This window comes from Sinocyclocheilus rhinocerous, unplaced genomic scaffold (assembly GCF_001515625.1).
Source record: "Sinocyclocheilus rhinocerous isolate Xijiao unplaced genomic scaffold, SAMN03320098_v1.1 scaffold283, whole genome shotgun sequence".
NCBI lineage: Eukaryota > Metazoa > Chordata > Actinopteri > Cypriniformes > Cyprinidae > Sinocyclocheilus > Sinocyclocheilus rhinocerous.
In genome coordinates this window covers 254,808-273,422 of record NW_015627233.1, presented here as the reverse complement: position 1 = coordinate 273,422, position 18,615 = coordinate 254,808, and the positions used below count along the sequence as shown (strand labels likewise).

General features: G+C 35.8%; 1 protein-coding gene across 1 annotated transcript in view; it reads left to right on the top strand.

Moving 5' to 3' along the window:
- LOC107723694 (protein FAM184A-like) overlaps positions 1 to 12,124 on the top strand; it is a 21,420-nt gene extending 9,296 nt beyond the window's left edge. The window contains exons 7-15 of the mRNA XM_016532410.1: positions 232 to 393; positions 782 to 903; positions 1,359 to 1,550; positions 5,409 to 5,502; positions 7,421 to 7,574; positions 8,320 to 8,497; positions 9,497 to 9,643; positions 11,589 to 11,706; positions 11,890 to 12,124. Coding sequence (XP_016387896.1) covers positions 232 to 393; positions 782 to 903; positions 1,359 to 1,550; positions 5,409 to 5,502; positions 7,421 to 7,574; positions 8,320 to 8,497; positions 9,497 to 9,643; positions 11,589 to 11,706; positions 11,890 to 12,018 — 1,296 coding nt within the window. The 3' untranslated portion in view covers positions 12,019 to 12,124. The remainder of the gene's footprint in view (positions 1 to 231; positions 394 to 781; positions 904 to 1,358; positions 1,551 to 5,408; positions 5,503 to 7,420; positions 7,575 to 8,319; positions 8,498 to 9,496; positions 9,644 to 11,588; positions 11,707 to 11,889) is intronic.
- Positions 12,125 to 18,615: the final 6,491 nt, after the last annotated feature.

Sequence of the window (18,615 nt, the reverse complement as noted above, 5' to 3'; positions counted from 1 at the left end):
TGTATATACATATATATATATATATATACACACACACACACATATTGATACCATGTAACGTAAATGTAGTATTGTGAACTAACGTAATTTCCATCTTTAAAAATTGTGAGTTTATTATTTTGTTCATTACGTCAAGACATATACTGTATGTAAGGGAATCTACTGCATTGTAAGAAAGCTCCATTTTGTAATTTTATACATGTGTTTGATTGTCTTTGTGGCTTTTCTCAGGTGTCTCATTTAAAGGATCTTGTGAAGGAGAGTGAAAAAAATCTGGATAATGCTGAGAACCACATCTCATGTCTTAAAGACAGCCAGGAAAAACTTCTCATGGAGCTGGACGCCACCAGGGCGAGAGTGAGAGAGACGAGCAACCTGCTCACGGATATACAAGTAAAGTGCTCCTCTGTTTTTACTCCATTTATTATAAGTTTTGTGCATTTTGAGTCAGCCTCTCATTCTGATTGAAAAATAGAAGAAGTGTTTAGATATGTTGATATAAAATGTTATAAAAACCACTGATGCATCTCATCGTTTAGAGGGAGAAGCGGGGATTCAGAGTGGCAATCACTGCAATTGGAGACGGATAATGGAGTGTGGCAGAGATGTTAAAAGAAAAATTAAGCCTCATTCAATTTTTAAGACACCGCTTTTGTTCTGCGCTAAAGCCTGCGAAGTGCAGGAAGAGCTTGCATGTCTAAAGACGACATTTGTGTAATCAGCTCTATTGGAAACTGCTCTCTCCTTGCTTTTCACATGATGAGTCATTATCTTCTCACAGGAGGAGATAGAGACCCAGAAACAGCAACATGAAGCTAGGGTCATCGCTATCAAAACAGAGGAAAAACAGAAAATGGACAAAATCACAGAGGAGCTGGATCTCAAGTGGACCGATGCTCTGAGGTGCTGCACGAAACATATGAGTCATGCATTACTGTAGAGAAGACAAGGCTAAAAACAGAGTAAGATTTGTCGATGCACAGTGCATTAAATTGAATAAACTGTGACTGTGCACAGTGTTTGGTTTTTAGAGAGTGCACACGGCAAATCAAATCTAAAAAGGTTCTAAAATAGGTGCAGTCTGTCCTGCATCAAAGTCTGTGACAAATCCTCTTACACAGGCATGCATTTGGATTAAAATATGCTAATTACAAGAGTATAAGGTTCACATCTAATCTGCACAATGGTACAGCAGCACACAGTATACAGTGAGCTGAAGGTTACGGAGACATCTGTGTCGTTCCTATTAACATTTTAATATCTCACTTTCAGAGTCAATTCCATGCTGTTGAAGTAATGCGTCCTTGTATCTGTTTCACCTTGTCAGTTTCACCCTCTGTTTCTCTGTTTGCTCTCAGGGCTGAGCTGAAGGGTCTTCGGGAAGAGCTCACAGCTGAACATCAGGCGGAGAAACAGGTGGCCCTGACACAACTTTCCCAGCAGAGAGACCTGGAGATGATGGCAGCCAGGGAGAGCTGGCAGAGGAAGGTGGAGGACCTCCTGGAACAGGTAACGGAAGGTCACAGAGGTGACAATTGCCATTTATACCTGTTGTCCACATTTTAGAGGTGTATTCTACATTTTCGTAACATTTTTTCCCAGAAGTACACTTGTTTTCAGGATTCTTGTTATCAAAACTGCAACAAAACAAACATTTGTAAGAAAAATGTTTAAAAAATGCCACAAATATTTTTTTTTTTTTTAAAGTAGCAAACGTTTGTAAAAATCAAACAAAAATGTAACAATTCAAAACTAATGTTTTTTAAAACAAAAATTGCTTGTTTTACAGTTGTTGCGCTTGTAACATTTTTTCCCCTAGTATATTCTTGTTTTCAGGTTTCTTGTAGCAGTCATATAGCTAAACAATTGTGCTCCAGAAACAAAATTGTACAAAACAAACATTGTAGAAACAAACAAAAAAAGAAAAACACAACAAAACATACATCTATAAAAAAGCAAATGTTTGAAAAAATTAAAAAATGTAGGAAATCAAACAAATGTTTGTAAAAACAGAAATGTAAGAACAAAAATTGATTGTATTCTACACTATTGTAACTTTTTTCCCAGAAGTACTCTTGTTTTAGGTTGCTAGTAGCATAAACAGTTGTGTTTGAAAAACAAACAGAAGTGTAACAAAACAAACATTTGTAAGGACAAACAAAACATGTAACCAAACAAAGCAAACATCTGTTAAAAGTAGCAAATGTTTGTAAAAATCATACAAAAATGTAGCAAATCAAGCAAATGTTTGTAAAACCAAAAATGTCTTGTATTCTACATTTTACATTTTTCTTTTTTTTTTTTTTTTTTTTTTTAAAGTAGCAAATCAAAGTCTTCTGTATTTAAGGGACTTCTGTTAACTTCTGTGTAACTGGATCATTCATTAGAGCAAAATAATTTGCTGAATATCTAATATATATGTTCAAATTCACGTTAATGGTCATATGTTAATGGGACATCAAATACCATGAAGATTTCTAAATGATTCGTTTTTGCAGCTTAATTTGAAACTAAGTCTGTCTGGACTGCTTTTTGAACATACTAGTATTATCTACATACCTACATATTTTTTATATTAAAAGAGCAAGGAAATTCATTCAAATCCATCAAATGTCTCCTTGAATATATTAATTTGGAATAGTATGACTTCTGAGACCATAATAAGTCCCATAGCTGCGATTCTTATTTGAGTAACTGTCAGCCGTGTATCTGTCAACATCTTTCATCCGCCATTTACTTTAGATTGACATGATGTTCTTTTTGAAATTCTGATGCTAAGGCTTTTCTGGTCTTGTGCATTATCAGGAAAACTTGGTGTGACTGAAAATTCTAGATACTTAGTCAAGATTTTTAAGCAGAATACACACAGTCTCTAGTGTGTGCATCCTCATTTACCATGATGCTCTGCATGTTTGGCACTTTCTGTAATGTGACAGCCTGCCTCCTGTAGTCTGTCACTAATCCCGTCACTGTCGCTTATGTCAAGAGCCTCTAAAAGTTGCTGTGTCAGACATCTGTCAGCATCTCTTGATGTGCGTGAGTTTCACAATTTGAGTTGAATTACTGAAATAAATGAACTTTTACACGACATTCTAATTTATTGAGATGCACCTGTATTTTACTTGCATAAAACTGATGATAAAGCTCAACAGAAAGACAGCAGTCAAAATTATTGTAATAGCATGTTGCATGCAGTTGATGTCATATTTCATCTCTAATACAGGGCTATTTCTGAAAGGATTACATTTCAGATTGGCTGTGGCATTGTCATTTTTTATTTTCAGCATAATGACACATTTCCCATGCTGGCACATCTCACAAATATTATTTGTTTTTGTTTGTTCAAATAGTTTAACATTTCGTTTTTATATTTTACAATCTTCTATAGGGATGCACCGATGTATTGGCTGCCGATATTTATCGGCCGATTTTTTATTATTTTAAAGCCATCTGCATATCGGAAATAGCATGAAAAGGGCCGATACCGATGGTTTATTAGTTAACTGCATGGAGACAATGAGTTGCATGTCTGTTGCATAATCCAATGTTTTTCTCTGGGCAAAATAATTCAATACTTGCCAAAACAAAATAAAAATAAAATCTGTACAAAATATAGTTTGTCAGACTACATAATACGGCCTATGCAGACGTGACGCTGATGCATCCAACGAGTGAAATGCCCGCTCTCAGCTGTAAATTCATCATAGGTAAGTCGCAATGGCAATGCACCGGCGTTAGAGTTTATGCGAGGATATGTCACGAACCGCCAAGCATTAGGCCTACATTTACTGTAAGTGAAAAAGAATGGCAGGTTATATGCAGCTTTTTGTTTGAAACCAGTGTAGAATACAGATTCACACAAGGTCACCTCACGCACCTGCTGCGTTTCTGTGAACGGAGAAAACAGAATAAAACTATATTGGCTACATAAAAAGGAATATATAGGCCTATAGACAAAATATATTTATCTTAAATCATTAACAGATTAACAAAACAAAAGAAAAAAATTGTGCTGAGTTTCGGATAATAACGCGCTCTGAAGTTCACGGGGAGAAAAAAAACGAGACGGCAGAAAGCCGTTTTCTTTATTTTACAAAAGCTTTACAGTTTTGAATGATGTTTTGCTTCTATCTGCATGACCAACCAGCATTGGTATGACCATAAATGACCCGTAACAGTTGGGAAAACAATGCAGTGATCACGTCCGGTGCCTCACACGCACATACAACAAATTTTTACACTGCTCAATTTAAATAGTCCGTAGTACAGTATGTGCCGTTCAGTGTGACCAGCGCGCCTCACTGCTGATATAGCCTATATGTGAAGGATGATGTTTTACATCGATAATGCGAGTAAAGAACAAAGCCTATAGTTTAATAATAGGTTAGCATTAGTTTTGGCTTGACTCTTATATTTAGCACAACTTTAGAGGATTTGTTGTGGAGAGAAGGGAACTAAATTGTGCCTAATTGTGTTTGTAATTTTGCTTTAATTTACCAGTATTTTAGCCTACATTATTTCTGAATGTAATAATAAAATGCAACATACAGCCTACTAATTTAGGCAGTTGTTTCTTTTTCTTTTTGAGTAAATTAAATGCTGTACTTTATTATTATTATTTTTATTATTATTAGCAAAGAAAAAGTTTAAAAAACAACGTTATTAACCGGTATGTTTTCTACCCAAACCGGTTTCACAGAGGAACGCAGGAGCAGAAATGTTCAAATACCGATTCTGCTCGGAGTGAACCAATCTTTTTTTTTTCTTTCTCGTTTTTAAGCCCTGCTTTATGCAATGGACCAATATCGGTATCGGTATCCGAATCGGCCAATAGTTGTTTGTTAAAAATCGGTATCGGTATCGGCCAAAAAAAATCCTATCGGTCCATCCCTAATTTTCAATTTATATTTTATGGAGAATTTTTATTATTTATAGTTAAATTATTTAAATATTTATTTAATATAACATGAATACGTTATTAACCGGTCAGACGTTTGGGGGTGTCTTAAAGTTTTACGAAATGCTTACCAACGCTGCATTTATTTGATTACAAATATATAAACAGTCATATTATTAAATATTAATATTAATAAATAATATATTTTCAAATGTAATATATTCCTGTGATGCAAAGCTGAATTTTCAGCAGCCATTACTGCAGTCTTCATTGTCACATTAATGTTTCATTTCCTTCAGAAATCATTCTAACATGCTGATTTGATGCTCAAGAATTATTTCCTTTGCATCCTTGCTGAATAAAAGTGTCTATTCCTTTAAAAAAAATCGCAAAAACAGCATACCTTTGAACGGTATTGTATGTGTTACTTGTTTTTCATATAGTCGTGATGCCTCCTGCCTGTCATCCTGTATTGATTATCACCTTCACTGTCTCCTTTTCCCCTTCATAGTACTGTACATGTCTGTTTCCTTTACTCTCTGGATTTGTCACCCCTGCATTATCACCCCACACTGAGAATCTCCACTCTGCATGACATCCATATGGTAAATTACCCTCCTTTTTGTCCTTCCTTGTCTACAGTCTACTCCTAAAACACAATATGCATATAAAAACATGTTTCTCATCCAGGAACGCGCTGCTGTTGTTTCATTTCAGAATTGTGCATTGCACAGAATATTTTAAGATAGCAAGCCCAGACATTTGAAGCAGACAGGTGATGCAGAGTCTAACAGGCTTTTCTCCATCTCACTCAGCCTTGCGCTGTGGCCATGAAAGAAGCTTCTTTAAGCTGATTTGGCCACATTTCAGATTACTAAGTAATGAAAAAATAACATTAATAGTTGCTTTCATCTCCATTCTTTTATGTCAACCCTTGAATGCGGTTGTTGGCGCTGCATGTTAGAGTGGCTCTGTGGGTGGACTGTTTAAATGTCCTCTCGTCCTCCCAAATGTGGGGTGGCATGGAAGCAGCAGGATAAAGAGAAACTATCCACAAAATGGCAGTGTGTCAACAGTAAAACAGAATTATTCTCTAAATAGATGATACTGCACAACTTCATCTAATTAGTAACTAACCCACTGTATTGAAAATCCTCTTAATTCCTATTCTTCTTTCCAAATTTCTGCAGTTAATTCAGTCCAAATGGCTTAATGCAGAGGTTTACAGACTTTTTGATATGAAGGCTGCTCTAATACTAATATGATGTTCTCCTTCCTAAAATACCAAGTCAGCTATACTGTATAGGCTACTATATTTAAAGGCCTATTTATGCTGTGTGAAAAAATGTATGAAATTTTAAGGAGTACATGTTTAAATATTAAATAATTGGCATTCATGTTGTCATTTGTTTTTATATTTTACAGTTAAAGCTATGGCTCTGAAAAAGTATAAAACAATCATGATTAATCTCAAAATTTCCAAATTATGAACACACTTATTTGTTTTTTTTAATGTTGGTCTTAAAATTTTTTGAAAATGTAAAAGAAAATTCTATTTTCCTTACATTAATGTTCAGCCTCAAAATGTAACAGCCACGATGATGTCATCATAACATTCTAAATTGTGATTGGGTTTCATTTTATTTATTTATTTGCATACTGAACTGATTGGTCTTTTCTTTGTTACATATATTTAGGCTTTCAAAATGATTAATCCCGATTAATCGCATCTAAAATAAAAGTTTGGTTTGCATAATATGTGTATATATGCATATAAATATACACAGTGCACACACATATCATTTAAACACAAACTTTTAATTTGGATGCGATTAATCGTGATTAATCGGTTTGACAGCCCTAATATTTACACTACAGTGCAAAAGTTTGGGGTTATAAGATTTTTAAAGAAATTAATACTTTTATTATTCAGCAAGGATGCATTAAATTGATCCGTTTTTCACATTTATCATGCTACAAAAGTTTTGTTTTTCAAATAAATGCTGTTTGACTTTCTATTCATCACAAAATCCTGAAACAAAAGTATCACAGTTTCCACAAAAAAGATTAGCGGCACAAACGTTTTCAACATTGAAATATTTCGTGAGCATTAAATCAAATAATAGAATGATTTCTGAAGGATCATGTGACACTGAAGAGTGAAGTAATGACAGATGAAAGCTTTGCATCACAGGAATAAATGACATTTTACAATATATTAAAATTGAAAAAGCTTTTTTTAAATTGTAGTAATAATAATAGAGACAAAGCAGTGCTTCATTTATGCACAATCAAAAAACCTAAGCTTACCTAAAACTTTAACATTGTTTTTTTGCTGCCTTGCAAGCTCTGCCATTTCCTTCATTAAATGCAAATCTAGTTTTCTCATTGACACCTTTTGTTCCCATCGCATCATGTTGCATTCAGATGCAAATGTGGTCTTTTGTTTTATGCATTGGATGTGTGCTTCTGCATTTTTATGTCTTTATTTTCCTCTGCGTCTGTACGTGTGCATTTGTGTAGGAGCTTGAGGAGCGTCTAAAACAGGAACAGAGAGAGGAGTTACACGCTTTGAGAGATGCCCACAGACAGACCCTGGAAATCCTTCGGCAGCATTCGGACCAGGAGCTGCAGACGCTGCGCTTTGAGCTGGAGGATGAGGGCAAAGCCATGCTGGGTGAGTCATACGCTCACATTAACTACAGCACCACACACCAGCCTACAAGATTAGAGCCTTCTATGAGGTCATTAAAGTCCTGTAGTATATTCATATACACTGTTATCATGACAGTAAATAGTCATTTTCACAGCTGTTTTTATCCTAGAGTAACTCACAGTGCATTTATTACAGAGCAAATCTTTTCGCTTAAAGGTATGATGATAATAGCTCATGGATCGCTCACTGCAGGGGTTTGAACTTACAACCTTCTGGTCACCACCCTAGAGTGATTATACCACACCTGGATAAAACCTGATGCCACATAGGTGCCCTTGGTTTCAAGACATGGTTGTGGTTTCACAATAGAAAGGCTTGAATCTGACTGAGAAGTGAAACGAGTGCCAGGCTATTATAAAATGTCTCTAAGCTAAGCTGCAAAGCTAAGTTTGAAGAATAACCACGATGAATACAAAATGAGGTACTGAATTCTGAATTATGGGAGAGCTCTTACTGTGACTTACACCCCTTCCCATTTTCATATTTGATTTATAATCCCCCTCTCTGTCTTTCTCTATAATACACACTCATAGTCTCACTCTCTCATGTTCGTTTCACTTCAGTTATTACTTCAGCACAATTGAATCTCTTTTAATGTGACCTATATACATATTTTGAAAGCTTATGGGTCTGGCACAAAATATATATATATATATATATATGTATATGTTTTAATGTTTTTGTGGATTGCCTCTCCAGGAACAAGATCTCCTAGGGCGTATATCTGACCTGAGGCATGAGGTGAGCTGCAGGAAGAACCGGATCGCCAATCTGGACCATGAAATGCATTCGCTCAATGAGACCATCAGCACCTTGACCAAGGAGTTGGAGCTCAAAGTGAAAGAGGTTCTGAGGGTGCGCAGTGAGGCCAATCTGCAGATCAGGTACCAACTTATTAACATCTGTGAGGATGTATTAACCTTTTATGATGCTGTTTTAACTTCTAGAACTTATTGGACTCAGCACTTAGTCAAGCAATCGAAGATCTTGCTTCACTTTTTGATCCTATTCCTCCCTATTTCCACATCACTTATTGTCTCCCTGTCTCTGTCAATAAAATGCCAGAAAGGCCAGAAACATAACGGGAAATTGCCATGCTCACAGTAATACTTTCATGTTAAGGTTAGAGTACAAACAGTGAACAATGCCGTTATCCTGGTTTAATAGGTTTGATAGCCTCATTTTATGCAAAAAAGAGCAACTGACATCTTATGCGTGTGTAGAATCTTTTTTGGCTTTCATGAGCTATTAAATGATAAAATCCTAAAGGTCAGTCTAGCTGAACCAGAAGCTAATTTAATGTGAGAAGAAAGCAGACGGAGCTATTTCCCACGCAAAAGCCCACCGCCTTCAGGCAGAGCTCTCTGGTTCGGTATCATTTCAGTTGCATTCTTCTGTTCTGATGGTATAAATGCATCAAGGTCAGTGGGAAGTGTCTGGCAGATATATACAAACAAATTTCATTTGGTTTTATTCAAATGGGCTAATTCCTGGCTCATGAAAAGAGATGATATTCTTTGGGGAACTGAGGGAATTTGTTCTAAGTTAGCGAGCTTGTTCGTCTCCAAGCAAAATAAATTTGAATGTGTTTGTTGTCCAGAGTATTTGCTCTATTTGTTGACATTACATTCTTAAAAATAAAAGTTCCAAAGAGGGTTTTCGCAGCAGTGCCACAAAAGAACCATTTTGGGAAACTTTCAGTATACAGTTCTTAAAAAGAACCACTTTTTTTAGTGTGAAGAACATTTGAATGTTTCTCCAGTGTTGAACCTTTTGTGTAATGGAATGGTTTCATGGATGTCAAAGGTTCTTCACGGATTTTTAAGAGTGTATGTAAATGGACAAACTGTTTTGCATATGTTAAATGATTTTATTTTATGTAGGGCTCATGAACAGGATCTCTCTAAGCGCCTGGAGAGGGAGATTGATGAGCTGAACGCTTCTCATAACAGAGAGACCCAGATCATGCTGTCAGATTTTAACAAAGCTCAGGAGCTGCTAAAAGACAAGATCTCTGCTCTGCAGATTCTGTGAGTCCCTTTATCTCACTTACAGATTGAATATCAAATTGAATTGAATATCAAAACACATCATTTTAATGTAATATCCTCGTGAATATTTCAGAAGACAGCTAGATGAATCACATTAGCTCTGGTTCAAAACCTAGCGAGCTGCCTTGATTTCTACTACAGTATCCTAACAAATAGGTCTTCTAAGGCTAAAATAGTACCTCGAATGTAATTGCTTCTCATCACGATCTGATCACGGCCGTGCTCCACACATAATGTTCTAAGTATTTTTGATGCTTATTAAAGTATTGCAGTAGAGTCTGATGTTAGCATTCTGCTTAGCAAACAAAATTGCATAACATATATTAGGTGACAGTTTTAATTAGATGGAACTATTTTTAACAACTTTTTGTTGTTGGCCTTCTTGAATGCACAGTTTCGCTGAGATGGTTGCAATGCAATTCTGGGATTAAACATGAAGGATATATGTGATTATGCCTAAAGGAGCATTCACACTGACTGCAATTTGAAGTGGGAAAAAAGTCATTCATTTTTGGTGAAAATTTACCATTTGAAGCAACATAAGTGACAGAGATTGCTAGCAATGAGAATTAGCATAAACAGTTTACTTTATGCAAAAACAAGAAGTCTGGTGGGAACATCTACTAGCAACCAACAGTACAGCAACATGGCACTTTGATGGTTTATAAATCACTTTGGTAGTCTATAAAACTTCATGTTAAAAGCATGCCAATGCAGTGTTGTTATTGTTAAATACTAAAACTATTACAATTGTTTTTCTATAATATATATATATATATATATATATATATAAGATAAACATTGGGTGATAGTAATTTTTTTATTTGATTGGACTATTCTTATATCATCAATACTTTTTGTATTAAATGAAATAAAAGTGTATAATAAACATTTCTCTCACCTTGATTTTTTTTTAAACTTTTGGCACACACTTAAGCCGTATGTGTGGATATAAAGGATACATGCTGCCGAAACTTTTTATAATTAATTTAATAACAAAATTAGGTATTATACCTTTTTAAACAGGCATTGCTTCACGACCGCACCTATGAGAGTCAGCTCACTAGGTTTTGTAACGGAGCTATAATCTGTCATTTCTGTTCCCTGTCCACATTCAAAATGATGTTCATTACCTTGTCATCGTTTAGCTTGAAGCTACAGTTCGCCATCACCTCCGACTTCCCACAATCCCTTTCTGTGTGTGTCCTTTTAATGTAGCATAAGAGTAGAAAACCTGCGAACACTTTCGCCAGCTCTCCGAACCTAAGCGTTGTTGCGGTGGAAGGGATGGCGGGCGGCTCGGTTCTGCCTGCTTGCCTAGAGTCTGTCCCCAACTCCCCCATTCACCACCATGAGCTCAGGTCTAACAAACCTCTGCCCCCTCCAACCCCTCCGCCTCAGGCCGACTCCACCCGGAGGTGAGATTGTCCGAGACGTCCTTGTCCTCACAAGAGACATGCTTAAAACCACAGTCTTGCCATTGGTCGGATCACACGGTCTCAGTCCTAACGGTAGAAAAACCGTCAGTCTGTCTGTTGATTGGACGTTTTGATACGAGAACACGGCTATGTCTGTCCCAGTGAATTGTGGGTATGCTCGTCTCACTTTTTAATGCATCTTGCCGGCGAACGGCACACATTAAAAATGTTTGTATTTCATGCTACTTTGATGTGCATGATAAATTGTGCGTACCAATGTCCTTAAATCAGACTGAAAGTTCACCTAAACAGTGTGTGATCACACAATGGCATTGGAATGCCGACGTGAGCATGCGGTTGATGTCATCACATGTCATTACATAGCAGTCACGAGTATGGCTCTGCCTATTAGCCGTACTCCGCCCTTCACATTTCATGCATTTGTTGTTTTGTGGTTGTTTTTACTGCAGTATAATTGTTAATATGTATGTGTGTGGGATGAGCAGGTTGGAAGGTACGGAGGAGAAGTTCAGGAATAGAGAAAGCCGACCAGAGGACCTCCAGGTGATAGCTGAGCTCAGAGAAATGGTGTCCGAGAGAGAAACTCTGGTCAAGAAGCTTGTGGTAAGTGTCCACCGCAACGGTCTGTAGAGGTGCAGCATCCCGTTAAAAGTGATATGTGTACTTCTGTTCTTTTACATTTATTTTTGTCCCAAAGCATTACATGTCTTAAGACAAAAGTCAATATCAGTTCACTGATTTTTCTGCACAGGGCCTTTCAGTCTGACTGTGCCTCCTTTGTTCCAGGATGACAAGAAGTTTTATCAACTGGAGCTGGTGAATCGAGAGCCTGGATTCAACAAGGTGTTCAACACCAATCCCAATGTTGGTGTCATAAACCCCCTTATAAAGGTTAGAGAGACACAGCCACACTGATCAAAGAGTACCTCTGAAGTCCACATAAATTGGATTTGATCTGATCGTAAAAAAAAAAAGCACAAACCATAAACCTTTTTAAAAGCACTCCATCCCTACAGTTCATGGAATCCATGAATGTAATAAAAGAATACTTCAAAGGTTATGCCTTATGGGAAGTGGGTTTACAGAGGTACCGCTGGAATGGGATGTTCTGCAAAGACTATTAATAGCCTTCTACTGTTCTTTTAGTTGGTCTAACTTTTTCTTTCTGTTGCTTAAGTTGTGATTGTGCAATTTGCCATTGTCTGTGTCTTATATCCATGTTCAAACATCAAGTTCTACCCTGCTTTCCAAATCATAAGTTCTGTTCTGAAACCTAATGTGCTGCTTACATAGGACATACTGTAAAACCTCAAAATTGACCCATATGGTGGTTTCAATAGAATCTAACATGTTTTTGAAGTCTCTTATGCTCACCAAAGCAGCATTTATTTATTAGATCAAAAATACAGTGAAAAGTAATTTTGTAAAATATTACAAATATTTCAATTTAAAATAAATCTTTTCTTTTTTAATGTGTTTTAAAATGTAATGTATTCCCGTGATGCAAAGCTGAATTTTCGGCATCATTGCTCCAGTCTCCAATGTCACATGATCCTTCAGAAATCTTTCTAATATGCTGATTTGGTGCTCAAGAAGCATTTCTCATTATTACCAATGTTGAAAACAGTCATGCTGCTTAATATTTTTGTAAGGAATGTGATTTTTTTCAGGATTCTTTGATAAAGAGAAAGTTAAAATAAACAGCGTTCTTCAGCGTTGAAATAGAAATGTCCTTACTGTCACTTATGCATCCTTTGCTAAATAAAATTATTAATTTAAAAACAAAAATCATAACCAAACCAACCTGAACACACACACACACACACACACATATATATATATATATATATCAGTGAATTGTGGGTATGCTCGTCTCACTTTTTAATGCATCTTGCCGGCGAACGGCACACATTAAAAATGTTTGTATTTCATGCTACTTTGATGTGCATGATAAATTGTGCGTACCAATGTCCTTAAATCAGACTGAAAGTTCACCTAAACAGTGTGTGATCACACAATGGCATTGGAATGCCGACGTGAGCATGCGGTTGATGTCATCACATGTCATTACATAGCAGTCACGAGTATGGCTCTGCCTATTAGCCGTACTCCGCCCTTCACATTTCATGCATTTGTTGTTTTGTGGTTTTAAAATGAGCTATTCAAATGATGAGCAGCTATTCCTGGTATTTCTTGCCTAGTGAATTCAAGCACAGGAACATGTTGTACGCAGCTTTGGGCTGGGAGATAATATAGGACCGTTTCTGGTAGAGAGGCATATTTTATTTATAATTTAAAAGGAAATAGTTCAACATGGTGCCTGTGATTTATTTGATGCTTGAACAAGGAGGACAGCTTCCTATTGGTCAAGAGACACTGCACTGTTTGCTCCGGTAGTTAGACATCAAATTTAAGGATCATTCTTACTGCTGCCAAAAAAGCAAAGGTTACTTGAATATAGTAATGACTACTATAGGGAAATAATGTAAATACACATGTACAGGGGCCACAAAAAATAATATTAAAATTTTAACTTTTATCTGATTAATGAACAGATTTAATGAACAGATTAAAAATCAAAATATCTAACTCAAAATATAAATATACTTTCCTAAAATAGTGTGTGAAATTACTTTTAACCAACAGTTGAGGTAATATTAATAAATATATTTACTGATATTTGCACATTAATTTATATTTTGTTAAGTTTAGATAAGTTTATATCTGTTTTCCAAATGAATCGCACAGGATCACATCAGAAATGACAAAATTATGTATTTAGTATGCTTTATTTACTGAAAGAAATGGTGTAGGAGTACTTTGAAAATATTTTCTCTCAGAAATTACTTGAGAATTTCACAAATAATAAAGAAATGGCAAGTAACACATTGAAGGAAACAGGAATGTTAAAAAATAAGAATATATTTCCAATATAAATATCTAATCATCCTTAAATCAACATAAATTTACTTGAGATGCAAAATAAGCAAGTCTTGTTTTCAGAGTAACTGAACAAAATTAAGTGAGTTTATGCTTAAAACACGAACAGACATCTTTCAATGGGGTGTGAAAACTTTCAATTAAGTTGATTTTTCTGAGCACGTTCTTGTTTTAATCATAAACTCAATTTTTGATCAGCTGCTCATGAAACAAGACTTCTTATGTCATTTTGCTTCTCAAGTAAATTTATCTTGATTTTAAAAAAATTAGACCTTCGCACTGGAAAACGACAAAAATACTGATGAAAAAGTTATTTCCATATTCTAGCGGTTGAGGGCGGTGGTATTCAAGCCATATTTGTTCTTTTTGTAAAATGAATTAAAAAGTAATGGAGATATGTTGGGAAGTTGTATTTTCAAACTATGCCTTGCTAATATAAGACATTTACATTTAGAGACTTCTTTACTTAAAAACGTACTAAATTTACCTGAACTTCAAAAAAAATATTTTTACAATGTATGTACACTTTGTCATTCATTCTGTTCATTTGAAATGAGCCTCCGAGTAGCGTCCCCTTCCAACAAAGCACAAAAATGCTGATCCAAATACATTCAGTCTCAATTTTAAAGGGATAGTTCACCCAAAAATGGAAATGACCCCATGATTTACTCACCCTCAAGCCATCCTAGGTGTATATGGCATTCTTCTTTCAGACGTATACAATCGGAGTTATATTAAATAATGTCCAGGCTAATCCATGCTTTATAATGGGAGTGGATGGTAAACCAAAATTTGAAGTCGAAAAAATTGCACCCATCCATTATAAAAGAAGTCCACACGGCCCCCGGGGGGTTAATAAAGGCCTTCTGAAGCGACGCAATGCGTTTGTGTAAGAAAAATAACCATATTTACAACTTTATAAACCTTAATCTCTAGCTTCCGCTAACTGTCGTACATGCGTTCACGAGAGAGTGGCATCCAGCGGATGACGTAGTACGTAGGCAAACGCGGTGACGAACGCGGAAGTGACAAATGTGGAAGTGCAGAGGAGAGAGCGAAACAAAACACCAGTCACGAATTAGTAGTACAGAATGAGGATTTGTAAAGAAAAATGTCTGAGGATTTCGATATAAGCCAAGAGGACACTGGTTTTCCTTTGCTGTAAACAAAACTTGTTTCTCGCGAGACTAGCATATTCTCACCGGAGCTTATGCTACGCCTACGTCTTACATCATCCGCTGGACGCCACTCTCTCATGAACGAGCGTATGACAGTTAGCGGAAGCTGGAGATTAAGGTTTATAAAGTTGTAAATATGGATATTTTTCTTACACAAACGCATTGTGTCGTTTCAGAAGGCCTTTATTAACCCCCCGGAGCCGTGTGGACTTCTTTTATAATGGATGGGTGCAATTTTTTCGACTTCAAATTTTGGGCTACCTTCCACTCCCATAATAAAGCATGGATTAGCCTGGACATTATTTAATATAACTCCGATTGTATTCGTCTGAAATTTTTCGCGGCCACTGTTCATTTTTTAGATAGTATCATCATGCAATAAAGTAGCAACTCAATGTGGAAGTGTTTGATTAGGATGTGCAAATTCTCTTTCCTTTAATGTTGCTGCAGTGTAACTGGTTGTGTTTGACTTCTCTGTGTTTTGTGCAGCCCTCGTAAGACTGAGGATTCAACTGTAGCATCAAAAGAACAGCAACCACAAGAGCTATTTTCACAGTACTTCTCCTTTTAAATTTTTCAAGACACTCAACTGAAGAGCATGCGAAACTGCAGTTTTCAATAGCCCATTTGTCTGTTCTTGATATCTCACTGTGAGTTTGTTATTTTCCCTTTTGATATGGGCATTTACTTGATTTAAAATGAGATGCACATTCATTTCATATAATATTCATAAATGTGTCTTTTCTGGATGGACTAAAACTGTTCAAATACCAATGTCTTGCCAGTTTTGAAATAAATTGCACAGACACTTATATATTTGAATTATATTGTCTTCTTACAAACTATAAACCATCAATATAATAAATAAAACATTGAAATCTTAAGTCTATACTTTATAAGCATTGTCAAAGGACTGCGTGTCTTTTAAAAGAATCGTTTACCCAAATATGCTGTCATTATTTACTCACCCTCATGTCAGTCCAATCCATCTGTTATTTCGCCGATAAAAACAACAAAAACTGTTTTAAAAAATATTAAAATACTTGTTGTCGTACCTCAACTGTTTATACTAATAACAAGCTGTCAAATTGGACAAACTGCATTATATTTGCATTATATTGCGTGATATTTGAAGTCTTCTAAAGTCATAGGAACAGAACTAGTCTGAAAAAAAAAAGTTGGTGTAGAAGCAATTCTCACTCTGAAATTGCTAGTAAATTTGACAAATAATTACAAAGAAATGTTCCCCAATAATCATTGTTTTATTTACAACTTCGTATAAACTATGAAACAAATAGATTCTTTACATCTGCATGTGTATTTTATTAAAAAATGCATGTAGGTTTGGAACGAGGGAGAGTTAATAAGGCTTTTTTATTTAGTATTTTTATTTGTAGCTGAACTATCCCTTTAAAAGCACTTTAAGTACATTTTACGGTGCTTTTTATGGTTTTCCGCGTCGGTGACTTGAACAGGATCTACACATGTTTTATTTCTCGCTACTTTTGTTTGAAAAATTCAGTCAGTTGAATCATTTAAAACAAACGTTCTCTTTATTGGTTGTCCACATTTAAAAACATCCTTAAATTACCCATTTTAGCTCTCTCTTTCTCAGATCATGTTCACAGGAAGTGTAAACAGACATTAATATGTTAAGTGTACAAGCGTAATTTACCTCAGTGCCAACATGCTCTGTTCCTCTTGTGAATAATATTTGATTTCTGGGACTGACCTATAAATTTTGCATTTCAACACAACAATTACGAGATTTTTTGGGGGGGAATATTTACATAAATGTCTTGGCGCTTAAAGGAATTGCTGTTTGCTGTTGGGAACTACTTTTGCCAGAAATTACAGGCATTTTGATGTTCATTCTTTGTGTTTTTGTGAACTACACCAGTTCATATGACCGCTTTATATGACAAAACATATCTGAATTTACATAACATACAATTTTGTATGTTTTATAGGCCTATATATCCCAATACAAAACATATATGAACAAAATGAGATTTGTACTCATCCAAAGGTCAAAAATATGCTTATTGTTGTAAGAATAATGCAACAAACGTAAATGAAGAAAAATCAGTGTCGCCCTCGAATCATTTCAGGAAATGAACACGTGTTGCATCATCAGTAGGACGTTTTCAATTTCCAAAAATTGTCCAAGGTCTTGTACAGCGCGTCTTGCGATTGGCCGGTTGTCATCTTTTGCTGTCACATGAGCAAGACGATGATGTAGATGAGCAGCAGGCAGATGAGGATGAGGGAGAAGTTGATGATGAGATCTTGTAGGTTGCGTTTGGTCTGCGGGTTCACTTCGATGTTGGACGCCCTCCGGATGGCTGAGCGTGCCATGTGCTGCACCCTCTCCATCCTGATCAAGACTGCAGATTAGTGGCAGTGAGAGGAATGGACGGATGGAGATGGTGGTGCTCTTTGCGTTCTTGTGGTGCCTTATGGTGAAAATGAGAGAAATGATTCTATTTTAAAATGTCTTAGAAATAAAATAATAAGAGGTGATCACACTTGGATTTATTTATAGTAAATCTGTTCTGATTCTGATGTGCTTGGCTCAATCTTTATTTAAACCTCTGATGTATGTTGCCCACTACAGTGGGCTGCATTTTTTAAGCTTTCAGGTTGTGATGTTGCATTCTTGCCCATAATTCTATATTACTGTCCTTATTTTTGTGATGTATTTATTTATGACAACATAAAATTAAAATGCCGGATGAAAGTGATGCATCAAGTACCACAAAAATATTTACTACTATTTTCTGTTTGCTATAGAGAGATGTGTAACACTCTAACCCCCGGTTTCACAGACAAGGCTTAAGCCTAATCCTAGGCTAAACTGTAAGTCTGAGCTGTTTCAACTGAAAGAAACTTGCACTGACTGATCTTAAAATATATCAGTGCCTTTGTTTTGTCTCAAGATGCACACCAGTAATGTTTTTTTCCTAAGTACGTTCATAAAAGTTACTTAAATGTCCTAATTGAACTATGGCCTAATCCTGGTTTAGTCTAAGCCCTGTCTGTGAAACCAGGTCTATAAGTACATAATTTATCATATATAAACATTAAGCTGTTTTCTCCTATAAGCCATAATAAAATATATAATTTTGGGAAAAGAAAATCGTATTGTTTATATTTATATATTTATTTATACAAATTATAGGCCTGGTTACACAGACAGGGTTTAGACTAAGCCAGGATTAGGCCATAGTTCAATTAGGACACTTAAGTAAGTTTTATAAATGTGCCTTTGAAAAAAAAACATTACTGGTGTGCATCTTGAGACAAAACAAAAGCATTGATATATTTTAAGATCAGTCAGTGCAAGTTTCTTTCAGTTGAATCAGCTCAGATTTACATTTTAGTCTGGGACTAG